The sequence below is a fragment of the Camponotus floridanus genome, unplaced genomic scaffold (assembly GCF_003227725.1).
Source record: "Camponotus floridanus strain SB8 unplaced genomic scaffold, Cflo_v7.5 scaffold30, whole genome shotgun sequence".
Taxonomy (NCBI): domain Eukaryota; kingdom Metazoa; phylum Arthropoda; class Insecta; order Hymenoptera; family Formicidae; genus Camponotus; species Camponotus floridanus.
In genome coordinates this window covers 819573-837322 of record NW_020229437.1, presented here as the reverse complement: position 1 = coordinate 837322, position 17750 = coordinate 819573, and the positions used below count along the sequence as shown (strand labels likewise).

The 17750-nt window shown below is 26.1% G+C and overlaps 4 protein-coding genes across 6 annotated transcripts; 3 read left to right on the top strand and 1 right to left on the bottom strand.

Annotated features, from left to right (window-relative positions):
* The first annotated feature begins 36 nt into the window (after nucleotides 1-36).
* On the top strand, nucleotides 37-6307 carry LOC105254679 (ATP-binding cassette sub-family B member 7, mitochondrial). 2 transcript variants are annotated; one of them, XM_025410235.1, is made up of 13 exons: nucleotides 235-401; nucleotides 791-1078; nucleotides 2749-3000; nucleotides 3074-3281; nucleotides 3377-3543; nucleotides 3638-3916; nucleotides 3997-4171; nucleotides 4299-4456; nucleotides 4590-4753; nucleotides 4872-5001; nucleotides 5111-5386; nucleotides 5463-5722; nucleotides 6210-6307. In XM_025410235.1, exons 3-12 carry the CDS (start codon nucleotides 2959-2961, stop codon nucleotides 5715-5717), a joined length of 1854 nt encoding a protein of 617 aa, XP_025266020.1. In that variant the 5' UTR covers nucleotides 235-401; nucleotides 791-1078; nucleotides 2749-2958; the 3' UTR covers nucleotides 5718-5722; nucleotides 6210-6307. The 2 variants fall into 2 exon arrangements, with proteins under 2 accessions (XP_011261806.1, XP_025266020.1); XM_011263504.3 differs by lacking the exon at nucleotides 791-1078 and having other exon boundaries at nucleotides 37-401.
* LOC105254695 (uncharacterized protein MAL8P1.12) lies at nucleotides 6243-10267 on the top strand. The gene is made up of 9 exons (XM_025410234.1): nucleotides 6243-6421; nucleotides 6751-6863; nucleotides 6957-7111; nucleotides 7195-7413; nucleotides 7487-7606; nucleotides 7795-8021; nucleotides 8149-8218; nucleotides 8308-8756; nucleotides 8917-10267. Exons 1-9 carry the CDS (start codon nucleotides 6360-6362, stop codon nucleotides 10127-10129), a joined length of 2628 nt encoding a protein of 875 aa, XP_025266019.1. The 5' UTR covers nucleotides 6243-6359; the 3' UTR covers nucleotides 10130-10267.
* A 1100-nt stretch (nucleotides 10268-11367) lies between these two features.
* LOC105254680 (trafficking protein particle complex subunit 3) lies at nucleotides 11368-12552 on the top strand. The gene is made up of 2 exons (XM_011263507.3): nucleotides 11368-11650; nucleotides 11924-12552. The coding sequence occupies exons 1-2, from the start codon at nucleotides 11612-11614 to the stop codon at nucleotides 12419-12421; spliced, it is 537 nt and encodes a 178-aa protein (XP_011261809.1). The 5' UTR covers nucleotides 11368-11611; the 3' UTR covers nucleotides 12422-12552.
* A 2401-nt stretch (nucleotides 12553-14953) lies between these two features.
* On the bottom strand, nucleotides 14954-17231 carry LOC105254681 (lysM and putative peptidoglycan-binding domain-containing protein 2). Of its 2 annotated transcripts, none has more exons than XM_011263509.3 (5): nucleotides 16958-17231; nucleotides 16480-16800; nucleotides 16188-16337; nucleotides 15962-16082; nucleotides 14954-15739 (listed from the first exon to the last, which is right to left on the bottom strand). In XM_011263509.3, exons 2-5 carry the CDS (start codon nucleotides 16654-16656, stop codon nucleotides 15579-15581), a joined length of 609 nt encoding a protein of 202 aa, XP_011261811.1. In that variant the 5' UTR covers nucleotides 16657-16800; nucleotides 16958-17231; the 3' UTR covers nucleotides 14954-15578. The 2 variants fall into 2 exon arrangements, with proteins under 2 accessions (XP_011261811.1, XP_011261810.1); XM_011263508.3 differs by having other exon boundaries at nucleotides 15336-15739; nucleotides 15958-16082; nucleotides 16958-17230.
* Between the last annotated feature and the right edge of the window lie 519 nt (nucleotides 17232-17750).

Genomic DNA, 17750 nt, shown 5'->3' with positions numbered 1-17750 from the left:
GACAAATATATATTTAAGCGTCGGAAAAAAAGAGAAAGCGAAGTAAAAAGTGCAAAAAGTGCAAATGCTATGAACAGACACTTCACGTGTCGCGTGTTTTATGGCTGATCATGGTTTAGCGCAGCTGATCACGGTTATATGATCGCTACAATTTTAGATGATGGCGTTTATTTTTTAATATTTATTTAGTATTCTCGATGTTGTGAGAAGAAATCGCAGAGAAAAAAAGTACAATGACAAGCATATTGTGTAACCATTTGCTATGCAAGACACCGTGCGACAAAAAGCTGTGGAACATGATGAGAAAAATGTATCGTACCAGTATTTCAACACGATCAATGTTGTCTAATAAATTCTACGTTGCTGGATATAATTCTACATTTTCGCTCCTTAACGTTAGGGTAATACAACTAACAATGTACTTATGAATTGCATTTTATTATCATGATGCTCAATCATTAATCATATAATCATTATATAAAAGCATATATATATAACATATACGGAATTTATACATTTTTGTCATAATTATTAATTATGATAATATTTTTTATTCTTATATTCTTTAATATGTATATATGTATTTTATATTCTTTAATCTATAAGATTTATAATTTTTAAATTTAAACATGCGTGTTATAATACAATTACAGTTAACTTGAAATTTTATATATTATATACAAATTATCGCAATGTAAAAAATAACATATGAGAAATCATTATTTGATTGATTTAAAGATTTATTACATATATAAATTTTTTAGTATACAATAAAAGATTATTGTTACAGCTTCTATAGATAAAATATCTATAATATCTGCAATGGGGCGAACATTGAGAAAACGTCGCCAGAAGAAGAAGCTCAACTTTATAAAATTGAATGAGAATATTGAAGAATCATTAATATCTTTAAAATCCTGGCTTCTAAATGAAAACTGCTTATCGATTCGTCATTTGATACCAGAATATTTTCCTCTCACAGGCAGAGGCTTAAAAACTTTAAAACATATAGAGTGTAACGAAGTATTGATTCAATTACCATTTCGAATGTTAATAACGACAGATACACTATTGCAGAGTAATATTAGATTTTTATTTCTAAATACCACTGATAGTTTTAACCCTCAATGTATGCTTGCAACATTTCTTGTATATGAAACACATTTAGGGATAAAATCAAAATGGTATCTTTATCTAAAAACTCTTCCGCAATCTTTTACAAATCCAGATTTTTGTTCCAATAAAGAGAAAAGAATACTACCAAGTTTTATTTTAAATTCTTTACATCAAGCACATAGATTAGAAAGTAATTTTTCTTTACTAATGAAAGCTGTGAAACATCTGGATATTATCAATAAGAATCATTGTTCTCATTGCAATTTGCATCTACGAAAAATAATAACATTCGAAAAATATAAATGGGCATATTATGTTGTTAATACAAGAGCAGTATATATAGATACCAAGTTATTGCGCGAAAAAAATATATTTAACATAAAACAACCTAATAATCTGGCTTTAGCACCATTTCTAGATTTATTTAATCATAATGTCGATACCGCTGTCAAAGTATCTATTATTACAGATAATAATCAAAATCAGTTTTACCAAATTATTACTTTAAAACCATTTGATAGAGAATCACAAGTTTTTATTAATTATGGAGCACATAACAATCTTAAATTGTATATTGATTATGGATTTTTCATTCCATGCAATCCATTAGATGAAATCTATTTTGATATCTTGGAAATACAAAGATGTTTTGATATCCCAAGAAGCAAATTAGATTTTATTACATTCAATAGTTTCCACAAGAATATGTCATTTACTCGGGACGGTCTTAATTATAATGCGACTGTGACACTATTTATATTAGGTACAAAATTAGAAAAGAATCGTTGGAAAATGAAAATATATAGCAAATCATTTGATCCATATGAATTCTGTTTTATTAATAAATTAGGAATAAGTATTTTAAATATGAAAAAAATGGAATATACACATGTTTTAAATAATATGAGAAATTTAAAATCTAAAAGTCAAAGTTTTTCCATTGCAATTGATCTTGTAGATGAATATATCAATATCTTACATACAGCATTTAATTATATAAAAGAAACAGAAAAAACTGTACATCCAAGAAATCATAATTTACAGCAATCTTAAGATTATTTATATAATATTGTTCAGTCTGTACAATATAAAGCATAGAATATATTGAAAATATTTTTTTCATATTTATATGTACATCTGATATTTTATTACATGTATTTAAGATATTCTATATTTTTTACAAAGTATATGAACAGAGAGAAAGTAATAAATAATGATCAAAATGTATAGTTTTTAATTTTCCTTTTAGTATCAATTGCAGATACAAATATATTTCTCTTTAGAGATATTTCAAAACTATTAAATTTTTTTTGAAATTTTTATTATATATAATTTATATATGTATTAAATTATAATTTATAAACAGTTTATCATATGCAATATATCTTATGCAAAATAAAAGTGATATGATTAGTTTTTATATTTCTTTCAATTATTTGTCTTAAATCTTAAATTAAATCTTAATTAAAATTAATTTAATGAATTTAATCATATATATATATATATATATATATATATATATATATATATATACATATACATATATACATGTTCGTAAATATATATTTATTTTACTTCTTGTAGGATATATTAATAGAGATAAAAACTTTAAATTTTTCTTTTTTATTATAGTATTGCAGTGGGAATGTAATTGACCGTGCTCAGAAGAAGAAGAATGTGCCACAATCTAAATCTGTTGTGCCACCAATTAAATTTTCATCAGTTGTTACTGGATTAACTGGAGCAAAGCCTGGGCAGCAAAAAAGAAACTGTTTTCATCCTGGCATTTCCGGCTTGAATAGAGATGTGCTTGATTTACACAATAAACAATCTATCACCAGTATGGATATGTTGAAAGCCATGCTTAGATACATATGGCCAGAAGTGAATATAATTTATGATTTATGCAACATATATTGCAATATATATACAACATATTTATTATGTATCTTTGCAGGATGATTCAGAAATACGACAAAGAGTTAAAATTGCAGTGGGTTTACTTGTTGGAGCCAAGATCCTGAATGTTTTAGTACCATTTATTTTCAAGCATGCCGTGGATGTTTTAAATACGCACACTGCAACAATCAATGGTAGTGCTCTAATGGATTTAACAACCGCACCTGCGACAGTCGCGACTGTAGCAACCTCGCTACTCGTAGGATGTAAGAAGCGTTATATTTTTTGGATTATTTTAATATTTCAATATGTTAAAGAATTGTAACAGTTACACATAATTTCAGATTAACGTTCTTTGCAGATGGAATAGCACGTGCTGGTGCTGCGGGTTTCAGTGAACTCAGAAATGCGGTTTTTGCAAAGGTTGCACAACACTCTATTCGTAAAATAGGCAAAAATGTTTTTATACATCTACACAATCTTGATATGTCTTTTCATTTGAGCAGGCAGACTGGTGCTTTATCAAAGGTAATATTTAACATGTACCATTTTCTAGTCAAAATCGAAATTTGAAAAATGTTATAATATTAAGATTTGAAAAATATTTATATTCTTTTCACAGACAATCGATCGCGGCAGTCGCGGTATTAATTTTATTTTAAATGCTATGGTATTTAACATAATACCTACAGTATTCGAACTAGCATTAGTTAGTACAATATTGGGAATAAAATGCGGGGTAGAATATTCAGCTGTAGCGCTTGGTTGTGTAGGCGTTTATTCCGTATTCACATTGGCTGTTACACAATGGCGTACTAAGTTCAGGATTCACATGAATCGAGCAGAAAATGAAGCGAGCAATAAGGCAGTAGATTCACTCATCAATTACGAAACAGTAAAAGTCAGTAATGAAGCATAAGCTGCTTACTTTATTTTTAAAAGAAACGAAAAGTATGTTGAAATATGCTTCTTTTTCTTTAGTATTTTAATAATGAAAAATTCGAAGCAGAGAGATACGATGAATCTTTAAAAAACTATGAAACGGCATCTCTCAAGACTAGTACAAGTTTAGCGATGTTAAATTTTGGACAGAATGCTATTTTCAGTGGTGCGTTAAGTCTCATCATGGTGTTGGCGGCACAAAATATAATAAATGGTATATGTATTATTTATAGCTACGACTATTACATTAGTTAGAAATTATAGACTAGTCTCAGAAACTGTTAGAAGCACTATTCATAGAAAAACTAATGCATGTTGTATTTATTATCTTTTATGTTTAGGTACTATGACTGTTGGTGATTTGGTGATGGTAAATGCCTTGTTGTTTCAACTCTCAGTTCCTTTAGGCTTCTTAGGTTCTGTTTATCGAGAAGTAAGACAAGCTTTTATCGACATGCAAACTATGTTTACTCTCATGGCAACAGACACTGCAATTAAAGTAAGATTATTTAAATGTATTTTTTTATAAACTTTTTATCCTTATCTATGAAATAATCTGTAGATAGTCTATATGTCTCACAAATAATTTTAAATTAATAATTTTAAATTTTTTTTCTGGTATTTATTAACAGTCAAAAGAAAATGCACTGCGATTTTATGTGACACCAGATTCCTCGGAAATTCAATTTAAAAATGTAAATTTCCAATATGTTGAAGGAAAATCTATTTTTAAAAATATTTCATTTACCATACCAAGTGGTAAAAAGGTTGCTATTGTTGGAGGATCTGGTTGTGGGTAAGATATTAGCTATATAAATTGTTTGCAAATGATAATACAAAATTTAATAAATATTCAAATGATGATTATCAATAACACAATTATTCCATGCAACATTTTATCTTTCTCTATCTAGTAAGACAACAATTGTGAGACTGCTGTATAGATTTTTTGAACCACAAAGTGGCGATATTTATATCAATGGTCACAATATTAGAGATGTCGATTTAGATGATCTCAGAAATTGCATTTCGATTGTGCCACAAGTAAGATCAATATATCGCTTTTTGCTATTTTGATGATTTAAGCTAATTATATTTTGCATACAAATACTTTAGTAGTACTCTTTTTATTATAATTCATTACAAATTTTAGGACACAGTACTTTTTCATGAAAGTATATTTTATAATCTACACTATGGTAATTTGAAAAAATCATCTGAAGATGTTTTTGAAGCTGCAAAAATGGCAAATCTACATGATTCTATATTAAAATGGCCACAAGGATACGACACACCCGTAGGAGAACGCGGTTTGAAATTAAGTGGGGGAGAAAAACAAAGAGTTGCAATTGCTAGAGCAATTTTGAAAGATAGCCCTATATTAATCTTTGATGAAGCTACCTCTTCATTGGATTCTATTACAGAACATGTCAGTTTAAAAATTTTTTTTCACATTATTAAAAATCAGTTATATATTGTTTTAATAAGTATTTCGTTCATAACAGAACATACTTGATGCCCTACGTAAAGCAACAAATAAACGAACTTCAATTGTGATTGCACATCGTTTATTAACAGTCATGGATGCTGATGATGTACTCGTTCTAGATCAGGGTAATCTGATTGAAAGAGGCACTCATGAATCTTTATTATCTATGCCAAATTCTCTGTATAGTAAATTGTGGGAAACTCAACATATGGGTATGAAGAAACTACAAGGACAAGAAGAAAGAAATAAAACTGAACAATTAAAAATGTAATTTAGGTAAAAAAGTACATGTAATATATAAAAATGAGTGAAAAAAATCTTTTTAAGAAATAAATATAATAAACAAAAATGTTACACATATGTAATATCAACAATTTGTTACAAATAACCATCTTCTAATTTTCATTAAGATTGAAAACAATATTTGTTATGAATGTTTTAATGGATTAAACATAATACAAAGTAATTTTTAAATAATTTGTATTTAGAATTATATGTGCTAATTAGATATATATAAAATTCCTATGTAAATTGAGAAATATTATCTCATCTATCCAAATAATTATTATATAAAGAAATATATATTATATAGAATATATATTAGAATATATATTATGGAATATATAAAGTTGAGAGATATTTAATATATAAACAATTTTACATATTTATTTGATTAAGATAATAAATAATTAAAAATATATTAAATATATTCTAAATACTAAAGAAAAGCATTGATTACTATATATCAGTAATGCTTACATAGATGTTGCCTTAGCAACCATTTGAAACAATTATGGATGTCGACTAGCTCACAAGGAGCATTTGACAGTTCTATAACAACTTGGTAAAGTTGTAACAAATATAACACGCAACTAAAATGCGAGTCGTATAATGCGCTGTGTATAAATATAAAATGCAAACTGAAGCATCTATCTTGCCGGTTGTACAGCTTAATGTGCATAGAACGATCAATAGGTAAATAAAACTTTTTGAGAATTCATCTACTGTTTATAGTATATTTATAAATTGCATTTCTCATTATAAATATTCTGTAAACTTTTCAGATAATACACAAAGAAAATATATATTCCTAGTTAAAATTTATTTAAAACATTTTTTATAAATATATTTTTAACTTATATATGCATCTTCTTAAGGTTCATTGTTATTTATTCCAAGTATAGTTCAACTGATATTATATTATACAATATTAATTATAAAAACGTTATAAAAAAAGAGAAAATTATTATAAATATTACAATATTTTAAATTAACATTTTATTTATTAAATATGTAATTTGTAGAAAACCTGATTCAAAACCCAATTCAAAAAATTCAACACTGGAATCTAAAAAGCTGTCTCTTTACAAAAAAACATTACTTCCATCAAACAAAAAATGCTTGAATCCTTTACTTGGTTTGTATAAAAGCACAAAAATTCAAATGTATTAATTATTTTGTAATACTTAGATATATATACATATTTATATACATCTATATATATATATAGGTGCACCATATAGAGGTAGTATTAAACAACAATCATTATCGGATGAACCAAAATCTAGTAATAAAAGTGTTCTTGGACAAAGAGTAATGTCAGCAAAAATGCTTCGTTTCAAGCAACTACAAAATCAACTAGCTGATGCACATTATCATCTCAATGTAAGTTTTAAAAGATATTCTAATATGTTCTATGTATTTAATATTGTATGTGAATATTTAATACAAAAATAATTTCTTTATAGGAATTAGCAAATGAAAATAGATTATTAAAAGCATTGCAGAAAAGACAAGATTCCGCATTAAAACGTTATGAAGGTACAAATGCTGAGCTACCAAGACTTATAAATTCGCATCATGAAGAACTGAGAATACTTCAAACAAAATATAAGAAATTAAAAGAGTTACATAAGGATACATGCAACTTGCTAAAAGAAAAAGAAAATGAACTTTATTCTGTAAATGTGAGTTTCTCAATTGATATACTAACATGTAATGTAATATTTAGCATGTATTTTAGAAAATTTTATTTTGCAGTCACAAAATAAACATCTATTACAACTTAGTAAAGATCGAAATCTTGAAGAGAGAGAAAAGTTACAGTTGCAATTATCTGACATGAACCATAAAATGCAACAACAACAAGAAACTATACAGGTAATTATCAATATATTTATTTTATAATAATAACAAAAATATATATAATTACTAGTTATATATGTAAAGTATTTTATAATAATAAAATATGTACTAGTATATGTAACAAAAAAATATGTACTAGTTATATATGTAAAGTATACTAATTATATTATGAAATTGTGACCGACAAAATATTATCTTTGCAGCTCTTACACAGAAAGCTTGCACTTGAAACTAAAAGTTTAAAACATCAATTACATGTTGAGATTTCTAAACATAAAGAAACACAGAAAAACTTGCAAGAAACATTAGAGAAATTAAAAAGCTTAGAATATTTATTAGACAATAGAGAAAAAAGATTATATTATAATGGTCAGTTGCCAATTTATAATAAAGAGAAAAATCTAGGTAGTCATTCTTTTACAAATCTCAGGTACAAAAATTATTATAATTTATTTTAATTATTATCTAAATTATTATATATCTCTATATTTACTTCCAATAATGTATATACATAAAATAGATCTATTAAGATTTATTAATATATGTCTACATTTTAGCACCTCTAATCCAGTTAAAGTATCTAGCAGGAGTAAAAAAAGCGAAACTAATATATCAAAGGACAATTTGGTGAGAATAAAATACATGTAACTTATGTATAATTAAGTATGAAATATTTAACAAAGATTACAGATTTTTTAAATGTGATATAATTGTAGCCATTATTGGATACATTGGCGTCTAATGTTGATGAAAAAGTAAATCGAACGACGAATAATACGAATGATTCAGTGGATCAATTGAAATCGGAAACAATGGCAAGTCTACAACAAATACGAAAGTTTCGATTGCAAAGGTCATCACATATGCGTAAAAACGCACATTCTATGGATGATTTAAGATTTAGATCTAAAGATCCAGAAATGAAAATATATAATGAAAAAATTACAAAAGATTATAAAGAAATGTTGGAGAAAAATGATTTGACTAACGATAAAAACGAAAGTGGTAAATTGCGAAAATTATTTAGCAAAATAAAAAAACAAAAAGAAGCGAATATCGAATTCGACCATTCATCTGATGACGGAGAGAATGACAGTATTATTGAATACGATATGAAATCTTATGTCACAGATACTGCACAAAAATCTAGAGAATTATATGCAAGGTATATATAATAAGAAAATATATGTAGTTTTCTAAAAATATCATAACACAAATATTATATAATTAGATTATTTAGCATATTCATTTTTGTTGTATAATTATTGATATAACTCTAATTCTCTTTATACTGTTTTATAATTATTTTGTTGCTTCTATTATAGATTAATTAGCAACACAGACGATATCTCTGATACTTTGGATGATATGATGAAGAAGACAAATATTCATTATAGTGATGAAGAAGAAGAAGAATTAAATACAAGTTTAGCAAAAGATGTTATGTTTCAGAAACACACGAGCAAATTAAGAGTATTACAACATTATAGAAATAAAGATATTTATGATAGTGATTCTGAATTTGATTCCGATGAGAAGATAGATACAAATGGGGATTCTTCTATAGAATATAAAACTAATAATTTTCAAACCGATTTATCTGAGTATACCAAATTGAGTAAATCTTTTAATGATGTTCATTCAGATGATGCTTTAGAAACAAAAGAACAGTCTATCATTGACAAATTAAAGGATGCACAACTACAAAGGATGTCTAATCACATTCTAGATAATCTCCATATGGAAAACAAAGAAGTTCCTCAACAATCTTCAAAGAAATATTGGCTGGAAAGACAACAATTTCTGGAGAATAATGAAATAGAAAATTCACCTATCGACATTAAAAAAGAAGATTACATAAAGGAAAAAGATGAAACATATTTGAAAGATAAGCCAGTATATATTGATGTATCATATAACGAGGTAAATTGTGACACAAATAAAAATGAAGAAATGAAAAATTTGCCAAGTCCAAAAAGAAGAGAAGCCAAAAAAGACTCACAACAAGTTTATGAAGAAGAATGCACAACAAATTCTGATGAAAACAATCCTGGATATAATTTACAATTAGAAGAAGAGAATCTTAGGCCTAGAGTAGAGGAAAAGCCAAGTATAACACAAAGCAATGAAGAAACATTAAATACAAGTAATTTCAATGTAGAAACAAAAAATAAATTGAATGTTTCGTTAGAAGCAGAGAATGTTAACATTCCCACTATTATTCAATCTCAGACTGAGCAGACTAATAGTATAAAAGCTGAACGAATAGACAATAAACAAATAAATGACAAAAAAAAAATAATTAATTATGATAAAGAAAAACTATTAGCTACAATGAAAGCTATTGATGACAACGAAAATATTGAATATCTAAATCAAGGATACAAGAATCACAATACAAACAGAATGCAGATAACGGAGAATTTATATCGTGGCTTACCTACACACTCGAAACCAAAACGCGATATTATTAAAGATATATTTGAAGACAACCATATAGAAAATAAAGTCAGAGGCACTTGCAGTAAATCTCATTGAGATTTGAAAAAGTAAATCTCATTGAGATTTAAAGATAATAGTAAATAGCACAAAACTTATTTTCTCTTTTTTCAATTCCATTAAACTCTATGCGCAAATATATGACAGATGTAGTATATTATAAAAAGAAGGCATATATATTATATTTTTTCTAGAGTATATGGAAGTTTTTATCAACTTGCCTGAATATATGCCACTGAATATTAGATATACTTTATTCAAAATAAACCACACAAGAAGAATGCATGTATTTTGTCTTTTAATAAAAAATAAAATAAATTTAAAATCTATCTCACAAAGAATAAATCGTATATTTGAATAGATGACCACATCACATAGTGAAGATTTAGATATTTAAAATATGTTCTATTTGACACTACAAAAATTTAAATTATTCGATTAATTAATCAGAGGATTCCTCAATCAATTGACGTCTCGATTGCAATCGGTATTCAACCGATTTCATATTTACATATTGAACCCTCTATTTTGAAATGGTCAAGAAACTCAATTCTTCCTTCTCAATTATCTCTTTATGTTCTAAAAATACAGAAATAAAAATGTCATTACACTTTATTTGTTATTCATTCATTTTCTCATTTTATGAAATTACAAAAAACATTTATAAGATGATTTACAATCAATTAAAAAAATACTATATTGTTTCTTATTAACAACAAATGAGATTATTTAAATTAATGTGATCATTTAAATTATTTTACAATGTGATCATTTAATTTACAACTGATCATCACGAATAATAAATAAAATTTCCTTCTCTCTACAATCATCTATTTAATTAATTATTTCAACATGCATTATTATACACATACATTATTAATAATTTGCCAGAATAAATATGTATGTATTAATACTTATTCACACACATTATGTAACTAAACATATATGAGAAAATAAGTGCACAAGGAAGTTGTGTTATAATAGCGATTTTATCCTTAAAAGTTACCGAATAGGAGTACTGATCATATTTTTTTACGATATAATAAAAATAGTGGTTTTCTGATATTTTATGTGAATAAATAAATATCAGATTAATAATAACGAGATATATTTTATGTATTTATTCATTGTATTATTATGGATGTCCCAGAGCATTATATACAAGCGCTTGTGAGTAGGTAGAGCGTCGCCGACAAATGCCTGAAAAAAATTGTGCACATTATATATTACCCTCTGAGAACATTGTGGACACTGCCTTCGTAATTCATGTCCACAGAGGGCGTAAGGATTATCTAAAGGCGGGTTCGATGTTCACTCGCAATAAATAGCAAATTAGTCAAAGTCTGGTCAAAGTAACATAAAAATTTTATAAACAAAACCTTAATAATCTTTAATACATATGATATATATGTAATATGGTCAGACTTATATTGTATAAATGTATGTAGACGGAAATAATATTAAATAGATATCAGCTAGTAGTAGTTTAACGTCGATTGTCACTTAAGGCAATTGTCAACAATGTCACGAACTGGGACGAAGCTTGACGCGAAGAAAGTGGCAAGTATTACATTGTTTTGTATGCACACATATTAATTTAATATCGATAAATGTAATATAATTTTTTTTTATTTATTTCAAGTATAAAATTAGTCTTGAAAGGTTATGGCCATTATTAGTTTCAAAAAATGAGAATTAATGATTATTTTAAATTTTAAATTTATAAATTTTAAAAATTAATATTAATATACCAGCCGTGTGTATGCATCACAAGAAATAATATTCTGATTTAATTTATGCTTTGTTTATATATATATTTGTATTATATTACAGAATTCTGAATTATTTACTCTAACTTATGGCGCACTTGTGGCCCAATTGATTAAAGACTATGAAAATGTGGAAGATGCAAACAAACAATTAGAAAGAATGGGATATAATATAGGAATTCGACTGATAGAAGATTTTCTGGCGCGAACTGGTTCTGGTCGATGTTATGACTTTAGAGATACAGCAGAGAAGATTCAAAGTGGCTTCAAGATATTTCTTGGTATAACACCGTCAATTACAAATTGGAGCCCAGCTGGCGACGAATTCTCTCTATGTTTCGAGACAAATCCATTGACAGAATTTGTAGAATTACCAGATAATTGTTCAAACTTGAAGTATTGTAACATATTAACTGGTGTACTTCGAGGAGCTTGCGAAATGGTGCAAATGGAAATTGCTTGCTGGTTTGTACAAGACCAACTTAAAAATGATAATATAACTGAATTACGTGTAAAATTTGTCAAAAGATTAGAAGATGCAATACCAGCAGGCGAGGATTGAATATATCTGTTATCTAATGTGCAAATGTTATCTATAATTTTATCATTTTAATGATAAAAATTTTGTATTTTGTGTTATAATAATTACAAGATATATTAGTCACATATGTATTTTCTCATATACTATTTGCATCTCATTATTTTTCATTTAAAAATAATATATTAAAGATTTTTCCATATATTACAGTTTATATTAATGTAACTATGATGAAATGAAATATATGATAAATTTATATATACATATACACAAAAATATAGTACATACATTATTATTCTTATAACAATGAATAACATTATTTATTATTTTTACAATAATAATATATTTCTCTATAAAATATATTAAAAAATCTTGCTTTTAAATAGCACTCTAATAGATAATCTTTTTTTCCACAAAGAATGCATCTGTCTATGTACAAAAGAGGTTATAAAGGTTATATTCGTATTAAGTGTCGTACGTAAAAAGAGGGTTACACGAGATCTTATTTAGATTTTTGCAATTTTATATATACTTTTTTCAAGTTGCAAAGAGAGTATAATTTCGAGGAACATATATTCCAATTGTAATATCTCTTACTAAAATAATTACAATAGTATAATTAATGCTAGTACCATACACTTGGTAAGTTTTGTCAATGTTGTTTCATTTTTATAATATATTACAATAAATTATATAAAATATTACATACTACAATTCTTCTCTTTATAATTTTAACTTATATTTTATATTTCTTCGTCAATCAAATATCAATAGTAATAACATTAAAACTTAATAATAACGATAATTATTTTTTAGATATATATTTTTAAATTATTTTTTGCATTATCTGTTTTTAGTATATCATGGAAGTGAGATGCAAACATTGTTGTAAATCTCTTTTTAAAGGTGACTCTATTTTATTTAATGCACATCATGAAATAAAGCAGCATCCAATAGATTTAGGATGTCAGGCAGATAATTCTGATTACTGTTCATATATGACTTCAGAAAATGTACCAGACTGGATTATGAATATTATCAATCAGGTATATTTTCCTTATTAGAATTCAAAAAATATGTTTAAAAAATATGAGATATAAATCAAAATAATTATTTTTATAGGAATCTTGGACTAAAGGTAAATTACATTGCCCATATTGCAACAGTCGCTTAGGATCTTTTAACTTTGTAAGCAATACAAAGTGTTATTGTAATAAATATGTAACACCTCCCATAAGAATAGTTAACTCTAAAATAGATATACTATATGAAAGAATAAAATAAGAGATAAACATAAAAGATAAACTGTTAAAGAATATATATTTCTATGTATATATATATATATATTCCTCTTTTATATTTATATATATATTCCCCTTCTCCATATACTATTATATTCTTTATATTTCCAAGAACAATTTTTAAAATTAAGGAAAATATAAGAAATTATACTTTAAAATATATTTTAAATAATTTTTAATAATACTTTATATATATATATATATATATATATATATATATATATGTGTATATATATATTTTATTTTAAATAATAATTCAGGTTTTTTTATGCAATTACAACATATTAAAAAATAAAATTTATTAGTTTATTATATATTTCTTTAATTTTTTATTTAATATATATTTACATCTTTTTTTTATATAGTCACAATTAATTATATCTTTCTTAACTTATACATATGTATTAAGACTTATATATATTTATAGCATGATGAGAAAAAAGAACGCATCGAGATATTTTAACATCATATATATACAATGTGTAACATTTTATATATATTTTTACAATAAAATTACACTGTGTGTGTGTATATACTTTTTATAGAGAACATTTTGTCAACTAATACTGCTATCAACAATATATACAGCATAAAATAGAATTTTATTAGATTATGTACAAAATTGGAAACGTATGTATATACATATATATATATATATATACCTATCATGTATTGTATATCAAAGTATATCAAGTCTGGATATAAATATTCCTTTTTTAAAAATAATTTGCTAATTTAACTACTTCAACTAATTTTTTTATAAAAATTATAAGTATAAATAAAATCTTTCTAACTTTTGGATCCCTTTATATATTTTGAAGAATTATAATTTTTCTGGAATTGTAGGAGATTATAATATTCACATAATTGTATGATATTATTTAAGATAGCTTTTAATAATATTATACTCCAACAAAATTGAATAGTATTTGTAAAAAATTTAATTCAATTATGAATTAATATTATAGGAATTAATTTTTTCATATCTTTATATTCCTTATAGAAATTTGTTACTTTTTCTGTTTTTATTAATGTTTGTTAATAAAAACCTCGTTAGGATTTTAATAAATAAAATGATAACATTTACACATATATATTTAATATTACAAAAATGTTATATATCTTGTTTTTTATTGCAAGAAAAGGAAATTAAGAATTTATAATAATAAAGTAACTGAAAAAAAATAAAATATATTATTACTAACAAATATATAACAATTTATTTAAAAAGTTGTATCATATAGATAGATTCCATAATTTAATTATATATGTAATTTTGCGCTATTTCTCTATTATGCAGCTATTTTTTCATAATGTTGCCTTTAGTTTTTTGTGATTTTATCACAGTGGTTTATAAAGTTAACAAAAAAAAAGAAAGTAAAAAAATGCATATGAATTTTTATAATATATACCTAGACAAAAACCAAGTATCGAGAAAATTTTACATAGAAATTTGTATTCAAGGCACATATGGTCCACTAAACGTTAGTTAAATAGTTACTATAATGTTCAAATCGTATAAAAGTTAGTTGATCTATTCATATTAACATGACAAAAAAAATCATAAAGTTGAAATACAGTGCATTCATTATGTGAGATTAAATTTTAAAGTTATAAGAATACAATTTTTTGATAGCAAAAATCAAAAAAGACAATACAGTTCAATTAAATTTATAAATGGATCAATCAACATTGAATATGAGAAACAATCTCCTATATCACATTGATATACAGTACATCCTTTCCTACAAGCTTTTTAATAACAATCGAATCAGGATATTACAACCCAATGAAACTTAAATGCTACAACTGGAACATTTCATCTTGTTGCTGCTCAAGTCTTTGTAAGGAAGTCTTTACTTTTTTTCCTTGTGTCATTACTACAGCAGTTGGAAAATTATGCATATCACTAGAGGACATGGGTCTGACAGTATCAGAGGAGGGTGTCGAGTAAGTATTCGACGTAGTAGGAAATGAGTTTCGTAATTTAGCAGATCCACGCCGTCGTTGTACATAAACATCATTGCTATCAGTACAGAATCTGTAACAAAATGATTTATTGATGATATATATATGATTTTTTTGGTAGTAAATATTATGCTTAAACTCGAATTTGTAGATAATAAATTATGAAAATGTGCTTTTATTTTTGCATATCTTTTTTATATTATTAGTTTAATATTTTATATATAACACATGCTTGAAAAAAATTCAAATTTTATTTGAGTTATATTGCATAAAGCACAGGAAATAACTTACTCACTGTTCCCTTGAGCACGTTTGACTTCTTTCTTAACATTAGCTATTGAAGAATCCATTTTAGCTAAGAAATCACCAACTGAACTTTCATCATCAATAGATGATATAGATGAAGGACTAGATACCTAAAAATATTACATATGCATTTGTAAAACATGTTTATTCTTAATGAAGTATAATAACATCTGCTTTTTGTTTCTTTTTAAATTTTCTTGTTAAATTTTACTTACATTTGGAGGGATGTCATGTTCTTCAGGAGCTACGGATTCGTTATTACATACAGAGGCAGAATTATCTGCATTAATAGGAATAAGCAAATGTTCTCGTAAAAATAAACTATCTGAAGCCCATAATCTATTAATCCTTCTAATTTGTTCTGTCTGCAAAAATTGATCATATATATATTGGAATCATTATTGCTTAAAGCAATATCAATATTTTGGGATCATTGAATAAAGTACAAATGTGACAACAAATGTAAAATACAAAAATGAAAAGATCTTGTGCATAAATAAGCCATACCGTAACTCCATATTTCAGAGCTATTCCTTGGAGAGTATCTGTAGGACACACTGTGTGTTTCACTAAACTCTCGGTCCTTGTCATGTGTTTAGCTGTACTCCCATACTTTTTTAGAGCCTTCCCAGTATCTCGAATATATCTACGCTCCTCCATCTCTCTAGCACCATTTCGCTCCATTGCTAGGCCTTTAAGTGATGATGCTCATGAGAGAGTAAGACATATTGTAATTCGACGACGTTGTTTCAAATCAATGAGTCAATTCAAGAATCAGAGAAGATCAAGAAGATCAATCTATTTTATTCACATCGTCCCACGCATAACCTGTTAAGGATTTTATGGAATTAGACAATTAAACGTACTATCAATTTTCAATCAAACCAATGAAAGTCACATCGAAAAATTCGCATTGTTTCACTAATCTCTTTTCTTTATCTCTCAGCATCTTACGTGAGGTGAAACTTAAGGATATAGCACTTACGAGGTGCAATAATAAACGATTTCTAAGAAGTTGGAAGCGCTTTCATGCCTGGAATAGCGTGCACGCGCGTGCGAAATTTTATCATTCTCTTGGGATCATTGATAATTTTTCTCGCTGATTTTCATCGAATTAGTCACGAGGAAAATCACGGGATCACACCGATACATGTACGATACGAGCGCTATGGCTGATTAACGTGATCGCACCTGGGTGCGAAAAACTTAGATATGCAATAGCGAGTAGTGCATCCATACTGCATTGCTTACTGAGAGATGGCATTATGTATCATATGATTCAAATAAAATTGCAATCGCGATAAGGTGCAATTTTGAAAAGTATATGGAAAATAATTTCATTTTCTTTAGGTTCTCTTTTGATCTGCGTCTTTAAAATTATTCGAAAAAATTTCTTGTAAACAAAAAAAAAAAAAGAGAAAGGAAAAGAAAACGTGCACTCCGTTTCAAATCACGTGGGACTGCATAGAAAATGAGGCAATCATATAACAGCACGAGAGTCTCGAAAAATGTAATCAATCATTTTTATTAGGCTACATTACAAAAAATATTTAGTATTATATTTGTACGAGATAAATTAAAAATAAAAAAATTGAACTTAAAGCATAAAACGGCAATATTTGAATTTCGTTTTGTGGGCATATAAAATAAGAAAATAATGGAATGAGATTTTAATAAAAAAATGTTCATTATAATACGTTACACAGTTATCTATTTTTAAATACAATATATTACAGAGAAACACACAATTTTTTATATAATTTATTGTTATTATAATA

Excerpts from the sequence above, each read along its gene's own strand:
- LOC105254695 (XM_025410234.1), top strand. The coding sequence starts at position 6,360 with ATGCAAACTGAAGCATCTATCTTGCCGGTTGTACAGCTTAATGTGCAT. Across the intron at positions 6,422-6,750 it reads GTGCATAGAACGATCAATAG|AAAACCTGATTCAAAACCCA; the intron begins GTAAATAAAACT and ends TGTAATTTGTAG. Across the intron at positions 8,219-8,307 it reads ATATATCAAAGGACAATTTG|CCATTATTGGATACATTGGC; the intron begins GTGAGAATAAAA and ends ATATAATTGTAG.
- LOC105254681 (XM_011263508.3), bottom strand. The coding sequence starts at position 16,656 with ATGGAGCGAAATGGTGCTAGAGAGATGGAGGAGCGTAGATATATTCGA. Across the intron at positions 16,338-16,479 it reads CTCTGAAATATGGAGTTACG|ACAGAACAAATTAGAAGGAT; the intron begins GTATGGCTTATT and ends CAATTTTTGCAG. Across the intron at positions 16,083-16,187 it reads AACATGACATCCCTCCAAAT|GTATCTAGTCCTTCATCTAT; the intron begins GTAAGTAAAATT and ends TAATATTTTTAG.
- LOC105254680 (XM_011263507.3), top strand. The coding sequence starts at position 11,612 with ATGTCACGAACTGGGACGAAGCTTGACGCGAAGAAAGTG. Across the intron at positions 11,651-11,923 it reads AGCTTGACGCGAAGAAAGTG|AATTCTGAATTATTTACTCT; the intron begins GCAAGTATTACA and ends ATTATATTACAG.
- LOC105254679 (XM_011263504.3), top strand. The coding sequence starts at position 234 with ATGACAAGCATATTGTGTAACCATTTGCTATGCAAGACACCGTGCGAC. Across the intron at positions 3,282-3,376 it reads AACCTCGCTACTCGTAGGAT|ATGGAATAGCACGTGCTGGT; the intron begins GTAAGAAGCGTT and ends CGTTCTTTGCAG. Across the intron at positions 4,754-4,871 it reads GTTGGAGGATCTGGTTGTGG|TAAGACAACAATTGTGAGAC; the intron begins GTAAGATATTAG and ends TTCTCTATCTAG.